The sequence below is a fragment of the Alosa pseudoharengus genome, unplaced genomic scaffold (genome assembly GCF_046254945.1).
Source record: "Alosa pseudoharengus isolate Yale_2024_CS ecotype anadromous, Long Island Sound unplaced genomic scaffold, YU_APseudo_1.1 YU_APseudo_1.1_scf_15, whole genome shotgun sequence".
Taxonomy (NCBI): Eukaryota; Metazoa; Chordata; class Actinopteri; order Clupeiformes; family Clupeidae; genus Alosa; species Alosa pseudoharengus.
Window position 1 is genome coordinate 35,814,665 of NW_027468620.1, and position 26,204 is coordinate 35,840,868.

At 44.4% G+C, this 26,204-nt stretch overlaps 1 protein-coding gene across 1 annotated transcript in view; it reads right to left on the minus strand.

The window, feature by feature from the left end:
- eno4 (enolase 4) overlaps positions 1 to 26,204 on the minus strand; it is a 34,388-nt gene that overhangs the window by 1,071 nt on the left and 7,113 nt on the right. The window contains exons 4-12 of the mRNA XM_076285245.1: positions 25,889 to 26,046; positions 24,108 to 24,349; positions 22,308 to 22,436; positions 21,933 to 22,001; positions 7,574 to 7,738; positions 5,712 to 5,837; positions 5,264 to 5,462; positions 3,607 to 3,668; positions 1,865 to 1,982 (exon numbers count right to left, since the gene is read on the minus strand). Coding sequence (XP_076141360.1) covers positions 1,865 to 1,982; positions 3,607 to 3,668; positions 5,264 to 5,462; positions 5,712 to 5,837; positions 7,574 to 7,738; positions 21,933 to 22,001; positions 22,308 to 22,436; positions 24,108 to 24,349; positions 25,889 to 26,046 — 1,268 coding nt within the window. The remainder of the gene's footprint in view (positions 1 to 1,864; positions 1,983 to 3,606; positions 3,669 to 5,263; positions 5,463 to 5,711; positions 5,838 to 7,573; positions 7,739 to 21,932; positions 22,002 to 22,307; positions 22,437 to 24,107; positions 24,350 to 25,888; positions 26,047 to 26,204) is intronic.

Genomic DNA, 26,204 nt, shown 5'->3' on the forward strand with positions numbered 1-26,204 from the left:
GGCGCCAAGCGGCAGCTTACCCAGAATGCCCTGCCTGGTCAGCTTACCCAGAATCAGACCTGCCAACCTTGAAGAATTTGTTTGAGTAGCACCTCAAGCCGAGAAAACAAAAATTTGCTCACTTCGGCCTTCATGCATGCAGCCAAAAACAGACATAGCCATACTCGCACGACACACACACACGCACACACACACACACACACGCACACACACACACACACTATACACACACACACACACACACACACAGACATAGCCATACTCACAAGACACGTTTTGGATAGCGACCCATCTTTAATGTTGAATATCTATCTAAACGGGATCCAATGTGTTCCTGAAAGTGCAAACTGAATCTTTTACAGTAGCTCTATAATGTTGACAATCTGTTTTAGAGCCTAACAATCCTGACCTATGAAAACCACTTGTGTTGATAGGCACTGATATTGTCCATTTTCTTTTATGTGGGCCCTATTCGATCATGCCTGGTATTATACCTCTTTTCAATCCATTAATATTAAAGATTTATTTTGTAAAGAAATACATCTATCGCCCATGTTATGCCAACATACCTAATTTACCTGGATGTAGGCTACAGTAGAGGCTTATGGACATCTGCTGTTGTCAGTGTGTAGTCTATATCCCTTTACTCACTATAGCCTACATGTTTTGTTTATTTGTAAAACAAAATAAAAAAATCATTGTTCAAGTATTACCTGCTGACTAATGCAAACTACTGATTGCTTTTAAAGAATTTCACTTGCACGTCGTGCACTCAAGTTTCTTTCAGATTGCGGTGTCTTTCTGCCATCTGTGCAATGATTAGGCCTATATACAGTGATAGATGCGCGATCTGATTGATTAATCACCACTATGTGGATACTGTTTTTAGAATTGATTTAGATTAATTGTTAGTTTAATTTGTATTTTAGTATATTCTTTATCTTCTACTGTCCTTATTGCTTAGTTGTGTTTTTATATTATATATAAATTACTTTTTCTGCTGTTAAAGAATGTGTATGTATGCTGCTGAGACCTTGAATTTCCCCTGGGGATCAATAAAGTATCTATCTATCTATCTATCTATCTATCTATCTATCTATCTATCTATCTATCTATCTATCTCCGTCTATAAGCCTATTATTTGTTCTCACGTCAATAATCAAGAAGAAGGATCCATATGCTCCAAAGAAAAAAACAAATTGAACACTCATTAATGAGCAGCTCAAAATATCGCCTTGGTCCACTTTCAGACTCGTTGTTAATGGCTGCTTTTTGCCTTGGAAAGGTCTGCGCTCCATTAGCGCCTTAGTTATGAAAACTTTAACCATTAGCGACACATTGAAAATATGCTAACTGAAACAACTTGTGAACAAGTAATAACTTTCCAAGACACAGTCAAACTATTAGGCCTAGGTGAATTTACAATCGCACTATTTTCAGTTTCACAGCAAAACGGCAGCTAGGGGAACGCGAATTTGCGAGTGAACATTTGTTAAACTCACCTCATCAAGTCTTTCATTTAACCCACCGTTGTTGGAAGAAAAAATAACATAAAGAGAGGCCACTATGCTTTGCCTGTCATTCTCACTGGTCACTTTCTCTCTGTATCTCATCCTCGCATGAAATATATTAGCGGGAGATTCACATGATCCAGGAGCTTTCCGGAGAGGTTGGATGTCTGCTCGTTTTGTGTAGTGTGTGTGTGTGTGTGTGTGTGTGTGTGTGTGTGTGTGTGTGTGTGTGTGTGCTCGTTTTGCGTAAAAGTTTTAAGTAAAAAAGCGTAGCGGCGTATTTTGATCTGAAAATGCGTGGTTGCTACGCAAAATGCGTACAGTTTGCAGAATGCCCTGCCTGGTCAGCTTACCCAGAATGCCCTGCCTAGTCAGCTCCTCCTCCAGCACCATCAGGCGGTTGTAGCGCGCCAGACGGACTCCTCCCATCAGGCCGCCCAGCTTCACCAACTTAACACCCAGACCCACCGCCTGAAGAGTGGACACACACACACACGCATACAGAAAAACACAACAATATCAAATCAATGCACACATATCTGAAAACAAGCATAAACAAAAATGCACACTCAGGTTAATGAACAAAACCACAACCATAGAACAACACACATGCACAAACAGTACCTATCAAAACCCCCTTAGATATCTCCCCTTTTATTGCTTTTATAAATGGAATCTTGGCCAATTTAATTTGGCCTTTTTTACAATAATGTACAGAAAAACTCTTTAATGTCAAAGGGAACCCACATTTCTACAAAGCAATGCTAATGAATTTAAAATACATAATGCAAAATAAGTGATTACAAAAATGTTCATAATATTCAAAAGGGTAAAAAATATCCAAGAGGGGTGAATACTTTTTATAGGTACTGTACACATGAATCAACACACACACACACACACACACACACGAATCAACACATGATCAAACACACACACATGAATCAACAGAATCAAGACACACACACATGAATCAACAGAATCAACACACACAGTCACACACACACACACACACACACACACATGAATCAACAGAATCAACACACACACGAATCAAGAGAATCAACACACACACACACACATATAAAACAACAGAATCAACACACACACACACAGCCATATGTCCAGTCTTCTCTATCTACATGTTAACAGTGATCCTCACACACACACATTCACATAAAAAACCTGAAGTCAGGGATAACCTTGGACGTGTATGTGTGTGTGTGTGTGTGTGCGTGTGTGTGAAGCGTATTTGTTTAGTGGGCATCCATCAGTAGACAGGTGTGGAATGTATAATGACTGGTACTTATTTTCATTAGAGAGCAGATTTATTTTAAAGCTTCTGAATGCCACGCCAGCCATCTCGAGCACTTGCCCAAAAGCCCATTATCACATCATCAGATCCGTCCAATCAGACATGGTCACACTCCCGCAGCACGCGCTGCCTCTGTGACAGACGTTTGGTGATGACCGAGTTCTGACGTCTGCCTCGTCAAAATGCCCTTTCAATCCACCAGGTGTCTGAATGAGCGTTCTGATTATCTGAATCTCAACTTTACCATCAACAACCTGAATGCTAAATGCATTATAGCATTTTATAGCAAATAACCGCAGGGAAGCAGTACGCCTCCACACAGGATGTGCACTCTAAGGGAGGCATGAGGATGGAACAGAATGGAAGGGTTTCACAGCAGGGTGTTACAGTTAGCCTTCTAGTTATTGTCATCAAAACTGCAGATGAACGAACAAGTTAGGGCAGTCTCTGGTGTCTGCAGAAGTGAGTGTGGCATCTGGCTCAATATTCTGCGCGAGGGGCTGTTGTGGTAGGTGAAATTGCACGGGGAAACCATGATGATTGGTCAAATTTGTAAAAAAGTTGCGGTGTTTGGACAAAATTGCGAGGTCGCCCAGAATTCGCGGGGATTTGCTGAATTTGCGTTAATTGTTGCGATCGCAACATCGCGAATTCCTGGAGGGACTGTAATAGGTCGACCGGCCCTACTGTTGTATAAAGAGAGACAGACGGTGGGACAGACAGACAGAGAGAGACAGACGGTGGGCCAGACAGACAGACACAAGGACATGAAGCTCTCACCAGATCTACGAAGTAGTCATCACACCACTCTGTTCCAGACTGCTCCAGAATGGTGGTGGAATCTGGAGTAAACACACACACACATTTAGATAATGTACATCAAGTGCAGGAAACACCTATGGGATAAACACTTGCCGTTTCATTTTAGTTTGGTTGACTGGGTCAGCTGCTCTACCTGGATGAAAGCTACGGTTCTAAAACCAGAACAGGATAGATGGTTGGGGGATAGAAGGTGCTGGGGGGGGGGGGGGGCGTTCCGTTTATGACAATGAGGCAGTGAGGTGTGTGTTCTGTTTCAGGTGGTGAGGTGTGTTTTCTGTGTGTTTTCTGTTTAAGGTGGTGAAGTGTGTTTTCTGTTTGAGGTGGTGAGGTGTGTGTTCTGTTTAAGGTGGTGAGGTGTGTGTTCTGTTTGAGGTGGTGAGGTGTGTGTCCTGGTGTGTGTTGCGTGTGGAGAGGGAGCACTGAGGTGTGTTTTCCGTTGCGTGATGTGATGTCATTACCAGCGCCCTGGCTGTGTAATCCAATCAGTGCACGGCTGGCTGTGCTGCAGAGGAATCGAGTGTGTGTGTGTGTGTGTGTGTGTGTTTGTCAGTAAGTGAGCGCGCTCCCCACTGATCTAATGTTACAGAGACAGCCAGCGCTCCAAGGAGCCCAAAGCCCCGGTTTGGAGCCGAGCCCGACTAATCCATTAAGCATTAAACTCTCTCTCACTCACTTACTGACAAACACACACGCACACACACACACACACGCAAACACACACAAACACACGCACACACACAAACACACGCACACACACACACATTTCCATACACATCTGTAGTGTTAAAGGCCTGTTTTGCCCAAGTTAGCATCTGATTGACACGGCGTAGGGATTGGCTGAGTGGCGTCTGATTGACACGGCGTAGGGATTGGCTGAGTGGCACTGGGGCTGAGGGAGGAATAACATGTGGTGGCAGAGAGACTGATTACAGTGTGTGTGTGTGTGTGTGTGTGTGTGTGTGTGTGTGTGTACAGTCTGCCTGATACACCTCAAACAAGCACTTTCCATAAATATCACTGTAGACATATTACACACACACACACAGAAACAAACACACATACACACACACAGTTCCACTTTGCACGCTCCAACTCTATGATTGTGTGCAAAGTTCCTGCCATTTCTTAGGCCCATCCTGAGCAATTTGCTCTGAGATTTAATGGTGTGTGTGTGTTAAACGCTTCCCCTGATGGTGTGTGTGTGTGTGTGTGTGTGTGTGTGCGTTTCCATATTACTGCTGTGAAACCATGCAAAATGTACCCAAACAGCAGTGTGTGTGTGTGTGTGTTTCCATATTACTTCTGTGAAATCATGCAAAATGCACCTGGGCTGACCGATTCAACCCTCGCAAACGGCAAGTTCCATCCTGGGCCGACCGATCGTCAGGTGGTGGCGTCACCACTACCCCCCCCCCCCCCCCCCCACATCGGCTAACTTGACATTCAACTTGAAGGGTATGAGGGAATGAGTGAATTAAAGTTCAGAAGGGTATGAGGGAATGAGTGAATTAAAGTTCAGAGCGAGGTTGCACACAGGAACAAGGTCATACTCATGGTCAAGGTCAGTGCATGGAATGCTGGGCTCACGGCTACGTGTTGACCTCTGACCTCTCACCTCGGCCCTCTGAGGTGGCGTAGAGGAGATCAGTGATGGTAGTCTCATTCACGTGTTTCAGGACAACCCCCGCGACCCCTGGTGGGAGGAGCCTCTTGTCACCATAGAGACGAGGAGGGGAGCAGAAGGCAGCATCAGCGATCAGACAGCAGGGCTGACCAATCAGGGCACAGCTCAGTTTATCCCACTGTTCCAGGTCCTACACACACACACACACACACAAACACACACACACACACACACACACACACACACACACACACGTACACATGCGTCTGTCCAATGAACCTATCCTACAGATACACAATTATACAAAAACTATACACCCTCAATCATGTACATACACACACAAACAAATACATCAAAATGCACACGCACACACATACATACACACACACGTCAGTGTATATGTCTATTCTAACAGGTGCAGTTTGTGTGTGTCTCTGACCTCTTTCCTGAAGGGGTCGATGAGGGCACAGATGCCTGGATATCTGCTGATCAGCGACTCATACACTTCCATCAGCTCCCCTGGAGCCTTCAAGGTGCCAGCTACAATCTCATACTTCCCCTTAGACTGATAGCACACACACACATACACACACACACACAAAAAAAAATAGAGAAGCACACTTTATTCTCTCTACCAACAGTGTAACACCAGAGGTGTGTTCAAATTTGGCAAACAGTGGCGAACGTTCGTGGTGAACATGTTTTCTTTGAACATTTAGTCAAGTCAAGTCACGTTTATTTATATGAACAGTTAAACAGTTGAACAGTTAAATGTGAACGATTTGGTGTTACCATTCCATTGTAACGGTAATTGCATTGTTACCCTCATCAAGCTCATGTCCAGTTCCACACTATGTTCGCGGAGAACTAACTCCGCAGAGTGTTTGCGATATTTGATGTTTCAAAACAAGTAGCGTAGCGAAATACAGTTTCTGTCGTGTTTTATTTGCAATTTTGTAAAATCCAATTGATTTCTGTTGGAAGACTCATTGCTCGTTGATATTACTGCGCTACCTTTTAATAATCAACGAACACCACTAACCACTGGGTGAGTTGCACAGTTTTGAAAACGAACGTTAAGGGTTGTTTTAAGGACATGTTTGTGCATGCCCATAGCCAGACACTCTGAAGCAGTCAAAGGCGATTCAAAAAGAATCAGTCAAGACAGGACCCATCGTCAACATTTCAGTGTCCACCACTCTAGTTCATCCAAAACAAACAAGAAAAGGGACTCAAAGTGCTAAATACCGGAACTATCCTTTAAGGATTTACCAAGAATAAATCACCTATTAAGTAAGAATAAGAAATTGCTGAATAAAGATCTAAAAAATGGTCTTGTAACCGGAGGGTTGCCGGTTCAAACCCCGACCAGTAGGAACGGCTGAAGTGCCCTTGAGCAAGGCACCTAACCCCTCACTGCTCCCCGAGCGCCGATGTTGTTGCAGGCAGCTCACTGCGCCGGGATTAGTGTGTGCTTCACCTCACTGTGTGTTCACTGTGTGCTGATTGTGTTTCACTAATTCACGGATTGAGATAAATGCAGAGACCAAATTTCCCTCACGGGATCAAAAGAATATATATACTTTATACTTTAGCGCGAGGTTGTAATGTAAACAGAACAAACATTAGGTTAAACAAAGACGTAAACATAGTGAAATGAAACAACACAGCATGATAATTTGATTGTTTCAGCACACTCCGAAGAGACCCAAGGACAGTGTTTATGGAATGTTTATCAATGTGCATTTTAAGCCTTAAAGTAATTTGTAACTAGATCATCTTTTTACTTGCTAAGTTGAGTAGGCTAAGTTAGTGTTAATTGACGTGAATGAACGAGAAAATACTTTCACACCAGTGATTTCAGAGTAGCAAGAGTGGCTTTCGGTAGTTTCGGTGTATATTTTAACTGGCTGCAGCCTAAAATTAGAGGAGTGTTGACCCCGCAATTCAGCACGTGCGTGTGCGTTTGTGCGTCTTGGCATACATGCTGGACGTGACATTGGGGGTGTGGCTGCATCGTCGATTCTACTTTTGAGTACGAAGTTCGAGATTGAGATGTAATTTCGATCGATTTCGATATAAAATCGAAATCGTGACATCCCTACTAATACACATAGGACTTCTGTATTAATGGTTAATTAATGAGCACTAATACATACACATATTACTTATGTATTAATGGTTAATTAATGAGCACTAACATATTACTTATGTATTAATGGTTAATTAATGAGCACTATTACATACACATATTACTTAATAGTTCTTTTTTGTAAGGGCTGTGGGAGTGTGGGCACTCACATAGTCCAGGAGGGTGTGGGCAGCGCAGCTGAGGGCGAAGTGGACATCCTTCCCTGGCGTTAGTTGCAGGTTGGCACATGCCTCCATCAGGACGTCCAGTGGCTGCTCCACACGGTCGAAGCCCACCAGCAACGCACCGCCATCGGTCACAGGAAACACCAGGGTCTGGGTGCGGTGGAGAGAGGAGAGTGGACGGATAAAAATAATCAATCACAGGAAACACCACCGGGGGTGGGGGGGGTGACTGAATGAATGAAAGAACAAAAAGACATAATAATTAATTGTATAGAAATAATAATAACCAAACTGAAACCTCTCAGTACAGAAGCCTTCCATTATAATGGTGTGGTGGGCTCCTGTGTGTGGATGTGTGAAACAGAACCCCTTCTATCTGATACACTGCACCACACAGACCATAGACCAGAACCCCTCCTATCCAATACCCAGCACCACACAGACTACAGACCAGAACCCCTCCTATCCGATACACTGCACCACACAGACTACAGACCAGAACCCCTCCTATCCGATACACTGCACCACACAGACTACAGACCAGAACCCCTCCTATCCGATACACTGCACCACACAGACTACAGACCAGAACCCCTCCTATCCGATACACTGCACCAAACCATGCGTAACACTTGTGCGTTAGTGGTCTTCTTGAAACGTGCTTCAGTCCATTTTACTCTCATCCACTGCTCTTAAAATGTACTCCTGGGTACTTGTTGGGAATAGATGGAGCCACTCATGATGTGCATAAAAGGTTAATGGCAACATGAAGCCCTCACCCCTGCTCCTCTGGCCCGCGCGTGGCCCGCGCGTGGCCCGCGCATGGCCCGCGCATGGCCCATGTGTGGCTAGTGCTCTCTGGGCTGAGGCCGCTCTCCAAAACTAGGCCACACGGACCCCACATTGTAGAGTTAGCATGTCACATGACTGCTTTAATCATCACCACTGCACACTCTTTCTCTCTCTCCGTTAGTGACTATGTTAGAGGCTGCCCTCCGCGCAGTGAAGCCTCCCCCCCCCCCCTCTCTCTCTCCCCCCCCCCCCCTCTCTCACTGGAGGACGCTGAAGTTCTCAACTGCAGCTGTTAAGAATTCTTTAACATTTTTGGAGGGGGAGATTTTACTTTTGGAATAACAATTGGCAGGGAATAATGAGTCTTCTTTAAAGTCTAAACGGCAGGAGCTGGGTTCTTTTTTACAAGAAAGGGTTAAAGGGGCTTTAGTCAGAAGCAGATTTATCACTTTGAGGGATGTTGATGGGCCTACATCTTTCTTTTTTAGGTTGGAAAGGAAGACTGGGCAGAATAAACAGATGCTCAGTCTCAAAACTCCTGAGGGTGGCAGCACTTCTGATCCATCAGAGATGCGCAGGTTAGCTGTTCGTTTTTACACTGATTTGTATTCAGCGGAGGAGGTGGATGTACGGAGTGGGGATGAGATGCTACAGAATCTCCCGCAAATCAGTGCGGATCAGAGACGGATATTGGACTCTGTTATAACCTTTCAGGAAGTGACTGCTGCTGTACAACAGCTGTCTATAGGTCGAGCCCCAGGCATGGACGGTCTTCCTGCAGACTTTTACAAGGCTTTTTGGGGGATGATTGGGAACGACTTCTTTGAAGTGCTGCAGGAGTGGATCAGGGATGGATCGCTCTCCGAGAGCTGTCGACGGGCAGCCCTGACACTTCTACCAAAGAAGGGGGACTTATGTTTACTTTTTAGGACGCTAAAGGCTTTTGGGTTTGGGGAATGTTTTATATCCTGGGTGAGACTCCTGTATGCTAAAGCTGTGTGTTTGGTTATGGTTGGTGGGGGTCTGAGCACATCCATTCAGGTTGGGAGGGGTATTAGACAGGGTTGCCCTCTCTCAGGGTTGTTATACTCTATATCAATTGAGCCTTTGCTATGTCTACTTAGACAAAGGTTGGGGGGGTTTTGGGTTGGGATGTTGGAAGAGCCTGTAAAGCTCTCAGCATATGCAGATGATGTGACTATTATGTTTTGCAATAATGGGTGTATTTTTAGGGGACATTGTTTTTCAAATAACACATATCAAGCCATATCCCCCCAGCTAACGTTGAGCTGCCCGGCTTCAGTGTAGCTCGTTTGGACAGAGACAATAAACTTTCTGGCAAAAAGAAGGGAGGCGGACTGGTGCTGTACATTAACAACAGATGGTGCAATCCCGGACATGTTACAGTGAAGGAGACTGTATGCTGTAAGGATGTGGAGTTACTAGCGGTCAGTCTACGACCATACTACATGCCGAGGGAGTTCTCGCACGCCATTGTTGTTTGTGTCTACGTTCCGCCTCAAGCCCTCCCGGACACAGCGTGTGACGTCATTCACTCTACAGTCGCTAGGCTCCAAACTCAGGACAGTGATGCCTTCTTTGCGATCTCTGGTGACTTCAACCACATTACACTGGATTCCACACTCACAAACTTTTACCAGTTTGTTGACTGCCCAACTAGGAAAAACAGGACAATAGACCTCATGTATGCAAACGTGAGCAGTGTTGGGCAAGTTACTGAAAATTAGTAATTAGTTACAGTTACTAGTTACTTCTTTCAAAAGTAATTCAATTACGTTACCAATTACTGTATATCAAAAGTAATTAGTTACTAGAGAAAGAAACTTTTGAGTTATTTTAAGTCTGCTTTTAAAATGTCAATATGAACAGTCACACACACAATAAACCTAATTTTTGGACCTATTTATTGTAGTTTCAACGGCCCTTCAAATCAATAGCCTTGTGCATGAGTTCTCAAACTTTTTCCGACCACAAAACATTCTACAATGCATGGCCTCCCTGACCTTGTTTTGCGCCACCCTCACCATCTAGGTGGTTTGATAGATATGTACAGTACACTGCCTACTTCTTGCCTTCTAGTATGCATGGTGGTGCACTGACACTGAATTCTGCAATATAGTAATAAGTTATTATTATCATTATTATTGCAATCCTTCTGTAGGCTACATGGAATTCGTTCAATGGGATGTAATGTGAAACAATGTTAAATGGCCTATTTTCAAAGCAGTTATTGTCTGCTCACACACACATAACCTTAGGTTATCATCATCCTGCTTTGAACACAGTTGTATTATATAGCATTTTAAGCACCACCAGTTTGGGAAAAGCCTGCGCTGCACAAGTGCTGACCTACCGAAATAAGTTCTAATGCATCCGAGAGTTTGGGATTGTCGCGCACTATGCAGAAGGTTACTCTTCATCTGACAAGGTGTTCCAGAGAGAAGTTGTATGTTCCGTCGCAGACAAATGAATCCATAACACCATGGACGTCAATTCCGATGTAAACATAGCCTACTGTGCAAATAACTCAAGTCGCTGTTACGGTAGGCTATTTGGAGGTTTCTTTATCTGGTAAGTGAAATCTGCATTTTCCTCTCGAGTTAAACGTGTGCTTGCTTGTGCCAAGGCTATATATAGGCTACCGTAGACTATTGGTGTTGTGGCGTGGCTATGTTGTAAGAATGAGAAATTGATATAACGAGGCTTTTGCGCAATAGGCGAAAAAGAGCGGAGATAAACAACAATGCGCTTTTACTGGAGCTTACGAGATGGAAACGAAAGGGAAAAGGCTTTTAAGATGCCCATTTAAATTGTAGCGTAATGCACTCTTGTGTGTTTTAGCATAAATCCGAAATAAGGAGGAATGTGAGGAGGCTCCTATTAACTGTAAAGAATGCAGCTGCAATCTAAACATGAAACACAATCGCTGGAAACACAGCTAAGGTCGGGAGACAAAGCAGCAAATGTGCATCTTGTCTGCAGTCGTTCATTCAAGATCAACAGAGTAACGCAAGTAACGAACTCTTTGAAATTTCAGTAATTGTAATTGTGTTACTGGATTTACAAAAATACTTCGTTACATGCTCGTTACCACTAAAAGTAGTGGAATTACAGTAACGCGTTACTTTGTAACGCATTACTCCCAACACTGAACGTGAGGGATGCTTACAGTGCCACCCCCCTTCCCCCACTGGGGAAGTCGGATCATAACCTCATTCATCTTCAGCTAATGTACAAGCCAAAAGTTCAGAGGCTACCAGTTGCCACGCGCACCTTCAGGAAGTGGACACCGGAAGCGGATGAGGCTTTGAGAGACTGCTTTGAGTCCACTGACTGGTGTGTGCTACTGAATGGAGAGGACTTAGAGGAGGTCACACATTGCACTACTGACTATCTGAACTTCTGTATGGACATTGCTGTTCCCACAAGGACTGTACGCTGCTATCCAAATAACAAGCCTTGGATAAGCAGTAATGTCAAGACCCTTCTCAATAGGAAAAAGATGGCGTTTAAGGAGGGGGACATGGCAGAGCTGAGGCGAGTACAGGGGGAACTCAAGAATAAGCTGAAAGAGGCTAAGGAGGACTACAGAAGGAAGATGGAACAGAAGCTGCAAGATAACAACATGAAGGAGGTGTGGGACTGTATGAAATCTATCACTGGCCTTAAGAAGAGCAGCAGCTCTGTGGAGGGAGACCTGGACAGGGCGAACCAGCTGAACCACTTTTACAACAGGTTCGATTGCCCTGCACCAGATCCAGGTACTGCTCTTGGTTGCGTGCCCGCCCTACCCCCACCTCCCAGTCTCCCAGTCTCTCCAGCTCTGCATCCCGGGGACATCCAATGATCTGAGCCCCCATCACCCCACGCCCTGCCCCCGCCTGATGCCTCCTTGCCTGTGCCTGTTGTGTCTAAAACTCTGGCTAACTTGACAGGGACATCAAGGAGGTGGTCATCCCCCAGCCCCCACCCCACCTCATTACCAGTGCAACACTCACCCCCAACACTGTGGAAGACATCATGTCTCACCCCCGTCCCCAAGAAACCACACCCCAGTGAGCTTAATGACTTCAGGCCTGTCGCTCTAACATCACATGTGATGAAAACAATGGAGCGACTGGTCTTAGGTATGCTCAGACCCCAGGTACGCCATGCACTAGACCCGTTACAGTTTGCATAGCAGGAGAAAGTGGGCGTGGACGATGCAATCACTTATCTTCTACACAGGACACATTCTCACCTAGACAAGGGGAAAAGTGCTGTGAGAATCATGTTCTTTGATTTCTCAAGTGCTTTTAACACCATCCAACCCCTCAAACTGGGAGACAAGCTCTTGCAGATGGGTGTGGACGCTCACCTGGTAACCTGGATTACAGATTACCTGACCGAGCGACCACAGTTCGTCAGACTGAAGAACTGTCTCCCTGACACTGTGATCAGCAGCACCGGAGTGCCACAGGGAACTGTGCTCTCTCCTGTCCTGTTCACCTTGTACACATCTGACTTCCGCTACAACACCGAGTCATGCCACATGCAGAAGTTTTCTGACGATACTGCAATTGTGGGGTGTATCAGGGACGAGCAAGAGGAGGAGTACAGGAGCCTGGTGGAGGACTTTGTGCAGTGGTGCAAACTCAATCACCTTCAACTCAACACTTCAAAGACCAAGGAGATGGTGGTGGATTTCCGCAGGTCTAAGCCCGCTCTGCTACCAGTCTCCATTGATGGGGTCAATGTGGAGGTGGTAAGCACCTACAAGTATCTGGGTCTCCACCTGGACAATAAACTGGACTGGTCAGCCAACACTAATGCACTCTACAAGAAAGGACAGAGCAGGCTGTACTTCCTGAGGAGGCTGCGGTCCTTCAATGTGTGCAGCAAGCTCCTCAGGATGTTCTACCAGTCTGTTGTGGCCAGCGTCCTCTTCTATGCAGTGGTATGCTGGGGAGGAAGCACAAAGAAGAAGGATGCTGGGCGACTTGACAGGCTGGTAAGGAAGGCTGGCTCTGTAGTGGGAGCTGAACTGGAGTGCATCACTTCAATATCTGACAAAAGGACCCTGAACAAACTGATCAACATCTTGGACAATGAATGTCATCCGCTCTACAGCACTATTATAAAGCAAAAGAGCTTGATCAGCTGGAGACTTCGCTCACTGCCATGCATAACTGAAAGGCTGAGGAAGTCATTTATCCCCAGGGCCATTGAACTGTTCAATGCCTCACTAAAGGGAAGAGGAGAGATAGACTTCTCTGCTTAGTCTGTCTGCCTCTCCGCCCTCTCCATGTTTGAGTACTGACTGCCCACTACTGCTTTACTACTGTTTTACTACTGTTTTACTAATGTCCACAGCCTAATGTTTTCACTACTGTTTTACTGCTACACTGTTTTTCATGCTATATTAGCACACATGATCAATGGCTGCGGTCAGGCTTCTGCTACAATACTGAATGAATGAATGGCTATAACCCTATTACCTCAACCTGTTCTTGCACTGACATAGTTTTTTATATTACCTTGTCTACATTATACTGTACTCTCCTATTTGTCCATATTATTTATATATAAGACGTTTACATTCCAAGATGGCGGCATCGGTGCTTTCACGTTTGTCTGCGTAGCTTACCTGTGTTTATATCTTTGTTTTTCATACGTGTGATGGGCTACCTGACTCAGAATAACTCTCATCTTGGGCCTCAGAACTGTGAGAACTAACAACTTGGTTATACTAAACAGCTACATAGCCTACTTTATAACTGCGAAGCAAGCTTGTCTAGCTACATCTACAATATGAGACTACCGGTTTACCTGCTGCTCGTTTATGTGCTGAGCTCACCGGCTGTGGACGCTCTGGGATCTGGTGATGGATCATTTGAATCATCTCGGATTATTCTCCCAAACTCGGCAACTATGCTGCTCTCTGATACCGGCGGCTTTACGTCAACCCTCATGGCTTCATTGGTCTTCCTTGACTGTTATACTGAGACCTTGCACAAGTACGAACTTCTCGGTTGGGCAGAAATACGGCAGTTTCAATCCATCTCCTACAGGCGTGACTATGGAGTCGGCAATACCCGCCCGACAAGATCAGCAGGCCTTTGGATTACTCTACTCTTGTTCATATCAGGTAACATCCATCCCAACCCAGGCCCAGAACTGATTGAGCTTTTGAACCCTGGCGAATTAAAAAATAGCAGTGGCTTGCGTTTTATTCATGTCAACGTGCGCAGCCTGATTAATAAAATTGACGCTATCCGTCTGTGGGCTAAACTGTCAGAAAGTGACATAATCGTCTTGTCAGAGACATGGCTCAAACCATCAATCACGAACAATATGATTCACATCGAAGGGTACAATCTCTTTAGGGCCGATCGTGTGAGTAAAGGAGGGGGAGTAGCCATATATGCCAAGGCGTCGTTGGACTGTTGCTCCGTCGAAAAAATAACAAGGCCAAAATTCCTCGAATTATGTGCCATCAAATGAAATCTCCCCAATGGCGCTTCCCTGACTGTGGTCGGATGCTACCGCCCACCTTCGGCTGCAGCTGGTGCAACTGCCCTGCTGTCTGACTTTTTGCATAATCTGCCCAACGAGTACATTGTCCTAGGAGACCTGAACTGGGACTTGCTATCGACTTCATCAGCGTTAAGAGACCTATGTGATACGCTACATCTGACGCAACTAGTACAGTCACCTACACGCCTCAATTCAAAACGAATGGACAAGTCTACATTAATTGACGTTATTCTGACTAATGCTCCACATAAGTATTCGGCGGCTGGAGTTTTCTGTAATGATGTCAGTGATCACTGTATGGTTGCCTGTGTTAGAAATTGCAAGCTGATTAAGACCAAGCCACGGTTTATTTTTAAACGAAATTACAAACATTTTAATGAACAAGCTTTTCTTCATGAAATCCATCGGAGTGATTTACACTTAGTTTGTGTTATGGATGATGTGGAGCTGGCCTGGTCTTATTTTAAAAAGACCTTTTTAGCCATAGTTGACAAACATGCCCCTATTAGAAGATATAGAGTGAGGGGCAGAGATAATCCTTGGTTTAATGACTCTATTGCAACTGCTATTAGAGACCGGAATGAAGCATGGATCAAGGCAAAAAGAAATAATAATGATAAATGTTGGTTAGATTATAGGGTATTAAGAAACAAATGCACACGATTAATAAAAGGTACAAAAAGTGAATATTATCTGAATTTAATAAATGAAAACCTTAATGACCCCAAAAAGTTTTGGAAAGCAATTAAATCTTCTTCAGGGGAAGTGCCACCCTCCACTATCCCGGAAGTTATAAAAACAAGCCAGGGTGAAGTAAGGGGTAAACAAAATATAGTAGATACTTTTAACAAGCATTTTATTAATGCAGGAATAACTACTCAGTCAACACTCCCAGCCAACCCAACAAATTGTGTAACCCCCATTACAGACTCGTTTAATGTAAGTTTGAATAATTTCAACTTTATTTCTATATCTGTCTCTGAAGTACGAAAGGCACTGCTGGGCCTGGACCATAACAAGTCTGCTGGCCCAGACCAGATTGAGCCATATTTCCTCAAAACTGCTGCAAACTTGATTGCTGGTCCTATCTCCTCCATTTTCAATCTTAGCCTGCACAGTGGTTCAATTCCCAAGTCATGGAAATCTGCATTTGTACTCCCACTTTTAAAAAGTGGAGACCCGTCGGTCTTAGACAATTACCGTCCAATCTCCAGACTATCCGTCTTGGCTAAACTATTTGAATCTTTTATAAATGAGCAATTAAAAAAAATTTTAACTGTATTTTAAGTCATACTCAGTCTGGTTTCCGACAAGGACAATTACGGCTGTAACCTCTGTTGCAAATGATATTGTTAATGCTTTGGATAACAAAAATGTGTGTGCTGCTCTATTCATTGACTTATCTAAAGCATTTGACACCGTTGACCATAATCTTCTTCTGCAAAGACTGCAAAGCATAGGTTTGAGTAGCACTGTGCTAAATTGGTTTTCTAATTACCTGAGTGATAGATCCCAGTGTGTGGCATTAGATAACTGTACCTCATCCTTGCTAGAAGTAAAAATGGGTGTCCCCCAAGGATCAGTTTTGGGTCCTATATTATTTTCTATTTATATAAATAATTTAGGTATGAATTTAAACCAAACTAAGGCTCATCTTTATGCAGATGACACTATCTTGTACACCTCTGCCAAGTCATTGAAAGAATCAATTCATAATTTACAGGTTGCCTTTAGCCAGGTTCAAACATCTCTGGTAGGATTAAAATTGGTATTAAATGCTAAAAAAACAAAATCAATGGTTTTTACACGTTCTCGCATGCGCATGCCCGAAGCAGGCCGGTAGCGCAACAGCACGCGAAAGTCGCACATGGAAATTGTTTGGTAGTGTTCTTTTTTGTTTCGCTAACATCTAAACCCAAATGATTTCCTAACATCTAGCTGCACGCACACCCGTTGTAACTGCCATCGTTAATGTAGATGATGCAAGCATTGTTTGTCTATTTCAACACAAGATGGTACCCCAATAGAGAGAGTAACTTCCTACAAATACCTAGGTATTTGGTTGGATGAAAAACTGTCTTTTGGGGTACATATTGAGAGCCTTTTAAAAAAACTCAGACCCAAGTTAGGTTTTTATTTTAGATTAAAGAAGTGTTTTCCTTATTCAGCAAGGAAAAGGTTGGTGCAGAGCACATTCTTATCAGTGTTGGACTATGGTGACCTCATTTATATGCACTCCTCTTCATCTTTATTAAAAAAATTAGATGTAGTATACCACTCAGCCTTGCGTTTCATTACAGGTGCAGCAGCCAGGACTCACCACTGCATTCTGTATGAAACTGTACAATGGTCCTCCCTCTCCCTCAGAAGGAAGTTCCATTTATTGACTTTCATTGCTAAAGCTCTAATGGGTAAATTACCACTCTACATTTCAAATTTGCTTTCTTACCATAATAGTGTTTAGAGGACAAGGTCGTCAGAAAAAATATTATTAGTTATTCCATCAACAAGAACAGAACTTGGTAAAACAGCTTTCTCATCATATGCACCTAAAGTTTGGAATGAACTTCAAAACAGCCTAAATCTAGAATCACTTCCATCTTTCAATACTTTTAAAAATCTTTTAAAGTCAACTCTGACAGAACAGTGTAATTGTTTTTAACTGGTGCCCTTAAATGTTGTATGTCTGTATTAGCTTAAGCTAAGTGTAATGTCTTGATTGTGTTTGTATAGTGTATGTACAGAGATTTGTGGTGTAGTATGTAACCTTTGTCCTGTCTTTTATGTATATATATTTTTTGTAACTTTTTGCCGCCAGTCTTGGCCAGGACTCCCTGGGAGAAGAGTTACTGTAACTCAATGGGACTTTTCCTGGTTAAATAAAGGTTAAATAAATAAAAAAGAAAAAAAAAAAGAAATTTATGCTGGTCTCTAGACCTTATTCTTGCACTGTTGGACTAATGTTGGACTACTTTTTGCACCTTCACCATGACACTCACTCCCTTGAGCACCTTACCAGTCCCGGCCCTGTCACTACAAGCGTCTTATGCTTGATCACCCTCAAGCACATTGGACTTTTTAAATTTAATTTATATAGTGTATTTAGTTTTGTTAGTTTTCTTATCTTCTACTGTCTTTATTGTACAGTGGAGTTTAGTTATATGTTTACCATTTCTGCTGTAAGTGCATGTTGTGTGTGATGTCTGTATGCTACTGAGACCCTTGAATTTCCCCCTGGGGATCAAGAAAAAGTAAAGTAAAGTAAAGTAAAGTAAAGTAAAGTAAAGTAAAGTAAGTATCTATCTATCTATCTATCTATCTATCTATCTATCTATCTGAAAAATTGGGAGGGGTTAGTTAATAAATTGTGTGCTCGGTTGTCTAGATGGAAATGGTTGCTACCTCAGCTGTCATATAGGGGGAGAGTTCTGGTCCTGAATAACCTCATTGCCTCGGCACTGTGGCACCGGATGTCTGTTCTGGATCCACCCAAGGAGTTGGTGGTGGAGATCCAGCGTATGATGGTGGACTTCTTTTGGTCAGGGCAGCACTGTTATACCTCCCGCTGCAGGAGGGGGGCCAAGGCCTCATGGACATATGGAGTGGACGCTTTCCGGCTGCAGGCGGCCCAGAGACTGCTGTACGTCCCGGAGGTCAGCTGGGCATAGATTGCTTGTGCTTTGTTGAGGCAAGCCGGTGGCTTGGGGATGGACAGGCATTTGTTTTTGATGGACCTGGACTCGGGGGATCTTTCAGGGCTGACCTCTTTCTACCACTCAGTCCTACGGACTTGGAATTTTTTTTAATTTGATATTTTTTGGGCTTTTATGCCTTTAATTAGATAGGACAGTGGAGATTGACAGGAAGTGAGTTGGAGAGAGAGTCGGGGTGGGATCCAGAAAGGACCACGGGGCGGGAATCGAACCCGGGTCGCCGGCGTACAGTGCAGGTGCCCCAGCCAGTCGCGCCACTGCTGGGGCCAAGGACTTGGAAAAATGTTTAGCACTCAGGGAAGGGTCATTGTACCCAGTATGTGGGTGGGAGAGGAACCACTTTTCCACAATGCAGCTCTACCAGTGGTGGTATTGCAGTCCCCCACTTTGAGGGCTGGTTTTCTTCGGGCTGGAATCATGAAGCTCAAGGATTTAGTGCTGGCGGACTCCTGGCGCTCTGCAGAGGAGGTGGCAGGACTTACGGGGACTTTTTCAGTCCGGCTCGTTTCAAGGGTGATGACGGACATTCACAGGATTATCCCTGAGGATGCAAAACATTGTCTCCTGTCCCCGATGGAGTTCACGGGTGAGCTGGACTGGTTCCCAGAGCTGCGGGTGAGACCCGCAGTCGGGCAGTGGTGTGAGTTTTATTATGGGTTGGTTTTAATGTTACCTGGTTTCCTTTTTTGACTGTCAATAAAGGAACCTTAAAGTCTCTCTCTCTCTCTCTCTCTCTCTGACAACATGGCTACATTAGTGGTTGCCCTCTGTGCAGTGCTTTAGCTAAACCACAGCACTGGTGTCACAACATGTCTGACGGGGGCTAAACCACAGCACTGGTGTCACAACATGTCTGACGGGGGCTTCGGCCAGCTGTCATGGCAGGCCCCTGGTGAAGGTGGACGGGGCCTCTGAGCCACTGTCTGGCCAGGGGGTTAGAAGGGATTAGAGCTGCCCTAGTGTGTGTGTGTGTGTGTGTGTGTGGGCCGGGCCCAGGCCTCTATTAGCTGCTAACACTTCATCAGCAGCTAATTGTTAGTTCATCGATCGCTAAATCACTCTCACGGCCACACTGGGATGGTCTAAACAGACCCATCAAATGCAGGTCTACTTCCACACTGGGATGGTCTAAACCAGTGGTTCTTAAACTTTTTCTTTCATTCCCCACTTTGATCAAGGGGGCATTTTCGAGCCCCACCTGTCCCTCATCGCTCTAAGAAAGTTGTAGGTCAAGCTTAAAATTGTCATTATTTCAATAAATTTGACAAGTTCTAAATATATCCTCTTCAGCAGAGTTAAAATCAGCTGGTGCTACAGATATAATAATAAATAAATACATAATGTGCCATTGTAAATGAAACACACATATTTCTGTGTTTCCAGCAACATATTAGGAAGCATAGGCCAATATTTTACAGCATTATACAATATATTCAATGAAATACCAACATGCTGCATTAAATGGATTCATAATCCAGTCATACTGAGCACTGCTGGTTGGGAAATATTTTTGAAATAAACGTTGCAGGGATGTGATGTAGGCCTACTGTTTAATACATGGGATCACAAGAGGGGCTCCCAAATCAGACGTTTCAGCGATTCCACTCAGGCGCCTCGATCGCGACAGTATTATGCCTGTCCCATACCTCAAGTTTTTTGGTGAATGCAGTAATCTTATCTGCTAGGTGAGGTAGGTGCTTGTCTTTGCCTTGTAACTGGAGATTTAACTCATTGAGCTTTCCAAATATATTGCTAAGATAGGCCAGCTTCGGCAAGAAATGTTCATTAGTGAACGTGCTTGCAGATTCAAACATGCGCTCTTCCTCCAAGAAGATGCGACTCGGAGCTCAAAACACGCACGACAGCACTTTACCTCAGGAAAGCCACATTGCCTCTCTGTGAAACAGTACAGCCTTTTGGTCAGCTCCCATCTCCTCGCAAAGCGCGGAGAATAGACGCGCTTTTAAGGGCCGGGTCTTGATGAAATTCACCACTCTCACAACCTCGTTCAAAATCTCATTGAGTTAGGGACTAACTAAGCTGCCTTGACACAAGCGCTTCCCTATGAATAACACAGTGCGTCCATTGCGCACCGGGTGCTACCTGGGCCCAGGCTACTCTGTTTTTCACGTCAGTTCACGCCCCACCTGCCATGTCTCTGCGACCCAGTAGTGGGAAACGCTGGTCTAAACAGACCCATCAAATGCAGGTCTACTTCCACAAGTCTGTTCGTATTATACATATACGGCATCACATTTACATGTGCCGGTATTCATTTAGCTTTTATCCAAAATGACTTGAGGAGAGAGGAGTACAATCACACATCAGCGTGTTACTTCTCCACTTAGCAACACACACACTTAGCTAGAAGGAGAATTCCATCTCCAGTATACCATGTTCTATATATGGGACGTGCCACGACGAAAAGAGTCCTATGCCTTTCGAGATATAGTGATTTGAATGCAGAGAGGGTCGAGATATAGTGATTTGAATGCAGAGAGGGTTAAAAAATGACTAAATTATGTATTTCACCACGAACACATTCCTTAAAATCTCTTACCCATCACTCATTGACGTATCTTACTGTAAAACGACATAAAAATATGATTTTGAAGGCCAAATGTGTAGGCTGCGCATTAAAGTTTAGATACAAAAGTTGACGTTGTTCTTACTCACACGCTTGCTGTGTGAGAAGAGATGCTTGCTGTGCGGTGCTCATACATCTCTGTTTCCTACTGATATTTCATCCTCATTCTTGAAATGACAAAGAAATGCTTACACAAGGTTACATCAGATTCCCTCCTGCTTGGGGATAAGTACAAGTACTATCGCAGTAGCCGTGTGTGTGTGTGTGTGTGTGTGTGTGTGTGTGTGTGTGTGTGTGTGTGTGTGTGTGTGTGTGTGCTGCAGCCTCCCATCAAGGGATGGCTATGTAACAATTAATATGTCAAACGTTTTCAGTTCAGCTATCTCAAATACACAACTGCTCCGCTGGAACAAGAGGACCCTCATAGTTTACATGTATGTGTAGTTTACATGTATGTGTAGTTTACATGTATGTGTAGTTTACATGTATGTGTAGTTTACATGTATGTGTAGTTTACATGTATGTGTACCTATCTTGAACAAATCTGTCTCATGCTGTTTCATGTACGACTTCCGAGGAAATTAATGAATGAAATGACTGAATGAATGAGTGAATGTGTGAAAGTCCCTTACCCCTGTAAGTGTGTGTGCATGTGTGTGTGTGGGTGTACATGTGTGTGTGTGCGTGTGTGTGTGTGTGTGAGAAAGTCCCTTACCCCTGTTTTTGAAGTGCTGTTCAAGATTCTCTTCACTTCCTTCTGCAGATCAAGGACCATGGCAATCTTCTGTAGTGTGGACACACATACACATGACCAGTGACTACAGTGTGTGTGTGTGTGTGTGTGTGTCTGTGTGTGTTTGTGTGCGCGCGCATGTGTGTGTGTGTGCATGTGTGCGTGTGCGTGTGCGTGTGTGTGTGTGTGTGAACGCGCATGTGTGTATCTGTGTGTGTGAACGCGCATGTGTATGTGTGTGTGTGTGTGTGTGTGTGTGTGTGTGCGCGTGTGTGTGTCTGTGAGTGTGCGCGCGTGTGTGTGTGTGCGTGTGTGTGTCTGTGTGTGTGCGCGTGTGTGTGTGTGTGTGTTACATACTTCTCTAACTCTCTGTCCAGCTGCAGGGAGAACGATGACTTCCTCCAGGAGGTGGAGTTTGCCCGGAGACATTCTACCACAGCTTAACACAGTCACCATGGGAAACGGGATGTATAGGTCACCGGCTGTCTACAACATGCGCACACACACACACACACACAAACAAACATGAATACACACACACACAAAAACATGAATACACACACACACAATGAGGGAGTCAAGCATGTGTGTGTGTGTGTACATATGTGTGTGACTGTATGTGGGTGGGTGGGTGTGTGCGTGTGTGTGTGTACACACATGTAGTACATTTACATGTACAAGTGTGTGGGTGTATGTGTGTGTGTGTGTGTGTGTGTGGGTGTACATGTATGTGTGTGTGTGTGTGTATGTGTGTGTGCGTGGGTGTGTGTGTACACACATGTAGTACATGTACATGTACAAGTGAGTGGGTGTATGTGTGTGTGTGTCAGTGGCGATTGCTGCTCTTTGGAACAGGGGAAGCTCTGATAAAAATGGTAAATTATTAAATTAATATTGTTAAGGTGCTATATTGTTCTTTGAGGGCAAAAAGTATCCCAAACAGTAGGCTATAGAGTTGGCATGGCAGACATGGCATGTAGCCTACACACGCTACCTAATTTAGCCTAAATACACAACTGGAACAAAAGCAAGTCACAAACTCTGTAACTCCACATTACGGTTTTATTTACAGTATGCTATTTACAAAGACAAATAGAAACCGACTGTATTGCTCCTAGGGATGTAACGGTATGAAAATTTAACCTCACGGTTATAGTGACCGAAATTATCACGGTTTTCGGTATTATCACAGTATTTCTAAAAGTGTGTTCAATATGTTCAGAAAGCACTGATAGGCCTACACAAGCTGAAATAGTTTCAAAAAGTGTCCCGTTCACTTTTTTCTTCATGTTTAATTGGCTATGTGCTTATAGCTTTACTTACCCTACCATAACTTGGAGTTTGCTATTGCTGTTATTTGGATGCAATGAGTGAGACCAAAGTAAGCGTTCAAAATAAAACTTTAGGCTACTGTATAACTCCTCATAACGTGAGTGGAATGGATTTAATGTTGACGCGAACATAAAAAGACGCAGAGTGGCTACATGATACAGTGCACGTTTTGCAGTGAAAAAGTTAAATCAGGTATAGCCTATAATCCGAATCGTAGCTAAAACCATCAATTAGACAACAGAATCAGTAGGGTACCAGTTTTGTTCCATTGTACCAGGCCTACTGTATGTCAAAAGCAGGCTTGGATGAAGCTGGGAAGGATTAAACACACGGTTTCCACACCGCGGTAATCAAGAGTGATAATCATGATATTTGAAATGAAAACGATAATTATTATCGCCAACATTTTTATCGCGGTTTACCATTATACCGGTAATCGTTACATCCCTAATTGCTCCCAAATTATGAGAATTTGAGCTGCAACTTGCCTTGTCTCTCGGCTTCACCTGCCAACACTAACGTTAACGCATCCCTGCCTTGAACTTGAACCACTTCCTGTCAGATCGCGACATATGCTGTCAATCAAAAAGATTTTCACGATTTTCCGTGATATTTTAGGAGGCTGAGCCTGTAGTCTTAGAGCAATCGCCTCTGGTGTGTGTGTACATGTGTGTGTGTGTATATATGTGTGTGTGTGTGTGTGTGTGCGTGTACACACATGTAGTACATGTACTGTACATGTACATGTACATGTACAAGTGTGTGGGTGTGTGTACGTGTGTGGGTGTGTACGTGTGTGTGTGTGTGTGTGTGTGTGTGTGTTACCTGGTCCCTCCTCAGTAGCCGTATGTGCTGGTAGAGGGGCGTGCCCTGTAAGCGGGCGGTCGCCTTGGCGATGGCCAGAGACACGGCGCCCACGGCGTTGCAGCCTGGCAGCACAGGCACGGGGGGGTCAGCTGGGGGCAGACACTGCTCCATACACACACTCTTCTTCCCTGGGGGAGGAGAGGGGCACGGGGGGGGGTCAGCTGGGGGCAGACACTGCTCCATACACACACTCTTCTTCCCTGGGGGAGGAGAGGAGCGTGTGAGCTAGAGTGGAAGAGAGGGGGAGGAGAGGAGAAGAGAGGAGAGGGGGAGGAGAGGAGGAGAGAGGAGAGGGGGAGAGGAGTGGAGAGGTGGAGAGGGGGAGAAAGGAAAGGAGAAGAGAGGAGAGGAGGAGAGGAGAGGAGTGGAGAGGGGAGAGAAGAAGAGAGGAGAGGGGGAGAGGAGTGGAGAGGTAAAGAGGAGAGGGGGAGAAGAGAAGAGAGGAAGAGAAGAGATGAGAGGAGAAGAGAGGAAGAGAGGAGAGGGGGAGAAGAGAAGAAAGGAGAGGAGAGGAGTGGAGAGGAAGAGAAGAGAGGATGTCAGAAAGAGTAAAGGAGAGAGGGGGGGAGGAGGAGGGTGTCTCCACCATCTTCTTGGCCTATATATAATAACAATATTGTATAATACTGTATATATTTGTACTGTGTTATGTGTACATGTATATGTTTTACATGTTAGCTTCGTTAGTCTTTGCCCTATATATGTATTTAATATGCCCTAATGCATATGTGTTTACATACTGGTATATGTGTTCATATGTATCCCTTTGCCCTAATGCATATATATGTTTACATATATGTGTTTTCATATGTATTTAATATGTTTTACGTTGGCTTTGGGTCTGCTGCAACAATAACTAATAACTCTAATCAATGGAACTACACCAGATGCGATAGTGGCGCGTACTTTACAAAAAAAATTAGACCAGTCTTCTAAAACTATTTTATTTTTTAAATTTACGTTATGCAAACGGAGCGCTCAGTTGCGCACCTAGTGTAGCCCCACCCCACCCCCCACCCAGTGTAGCCCCGCCCCCAACCCAGTGTAGCCCCGCCCCCCACCCAGTGTAGCTCCCTGTTAGTCTTTTTATTACACTGCATCTCAATTCAATTTCAATTTCAATTTATTGTGCTTATAGAGCGCCAAAACACTACACATGTATTATGGCGCTTTACAGAATGTAGGCATCTCATGATCAGCCCCCCCGACCTTCTTTTCTCATCAGGAAGGGTCACAACGGCTAACAGGAAACAGAGGCAATGTGATGGTCACACACACACACACACACACACACACACACACACAGACACAGACACAGACACACACTCAGCAGGACAACAATGAATGTAACACATGTAAATGTAAATCAGTTTTATAGGCCAAGTATACTTGCGTAGACAAGGAATTTGGTCTCTGCAAACTAACCCGGAGCAGTGAGCTACCTTGCTACCTTGCTACAGCGGCGCTCAGGGAGCAGTGAGCTACCTTGCTACCTTGCTACAGCGGCGCTCAGGGAGCAGTGAGCTACCTTGCTACAGCGGCGCTCGGGGAGCAGTGAGCTACCTTGCTACAGTGGCGCTCGGGGAGCAGTGAGGGGTGGTGCCTTGCTCAAGGGCACTTCAGCCGTGGATGTGGGCATGGGAGAGCAGCGCTCAACCACTTATACTTACTTAAGAGTGTATATATACACTTATACTATACTTACACTTACTTAAAAGAGTATATATACTTATACTTACTTATAGGTTTGTCTGCCCCCTTCTTGTCTTTAGTGGGAGGCTGGGGTGGGGGTGGGGGGGCCGGCTCCGGGGTACTCTCGGCCGACTTCTGCTCCTCGGCCTCACTCTCCTTCCTCTTCTCATCTTCCTTCTCCAGGAAGCGAGCCAAGAAGAAATCACTGACCAACCAGCAAACACATAACACATGTAAACACATAACACATGTAAACACATAACACATGTAAACACATAACACATGTAAACCAGCAAACACATAACACATGTAAACACATAACACATGTAAACACATAACACATGTAAACACATAACACATGTA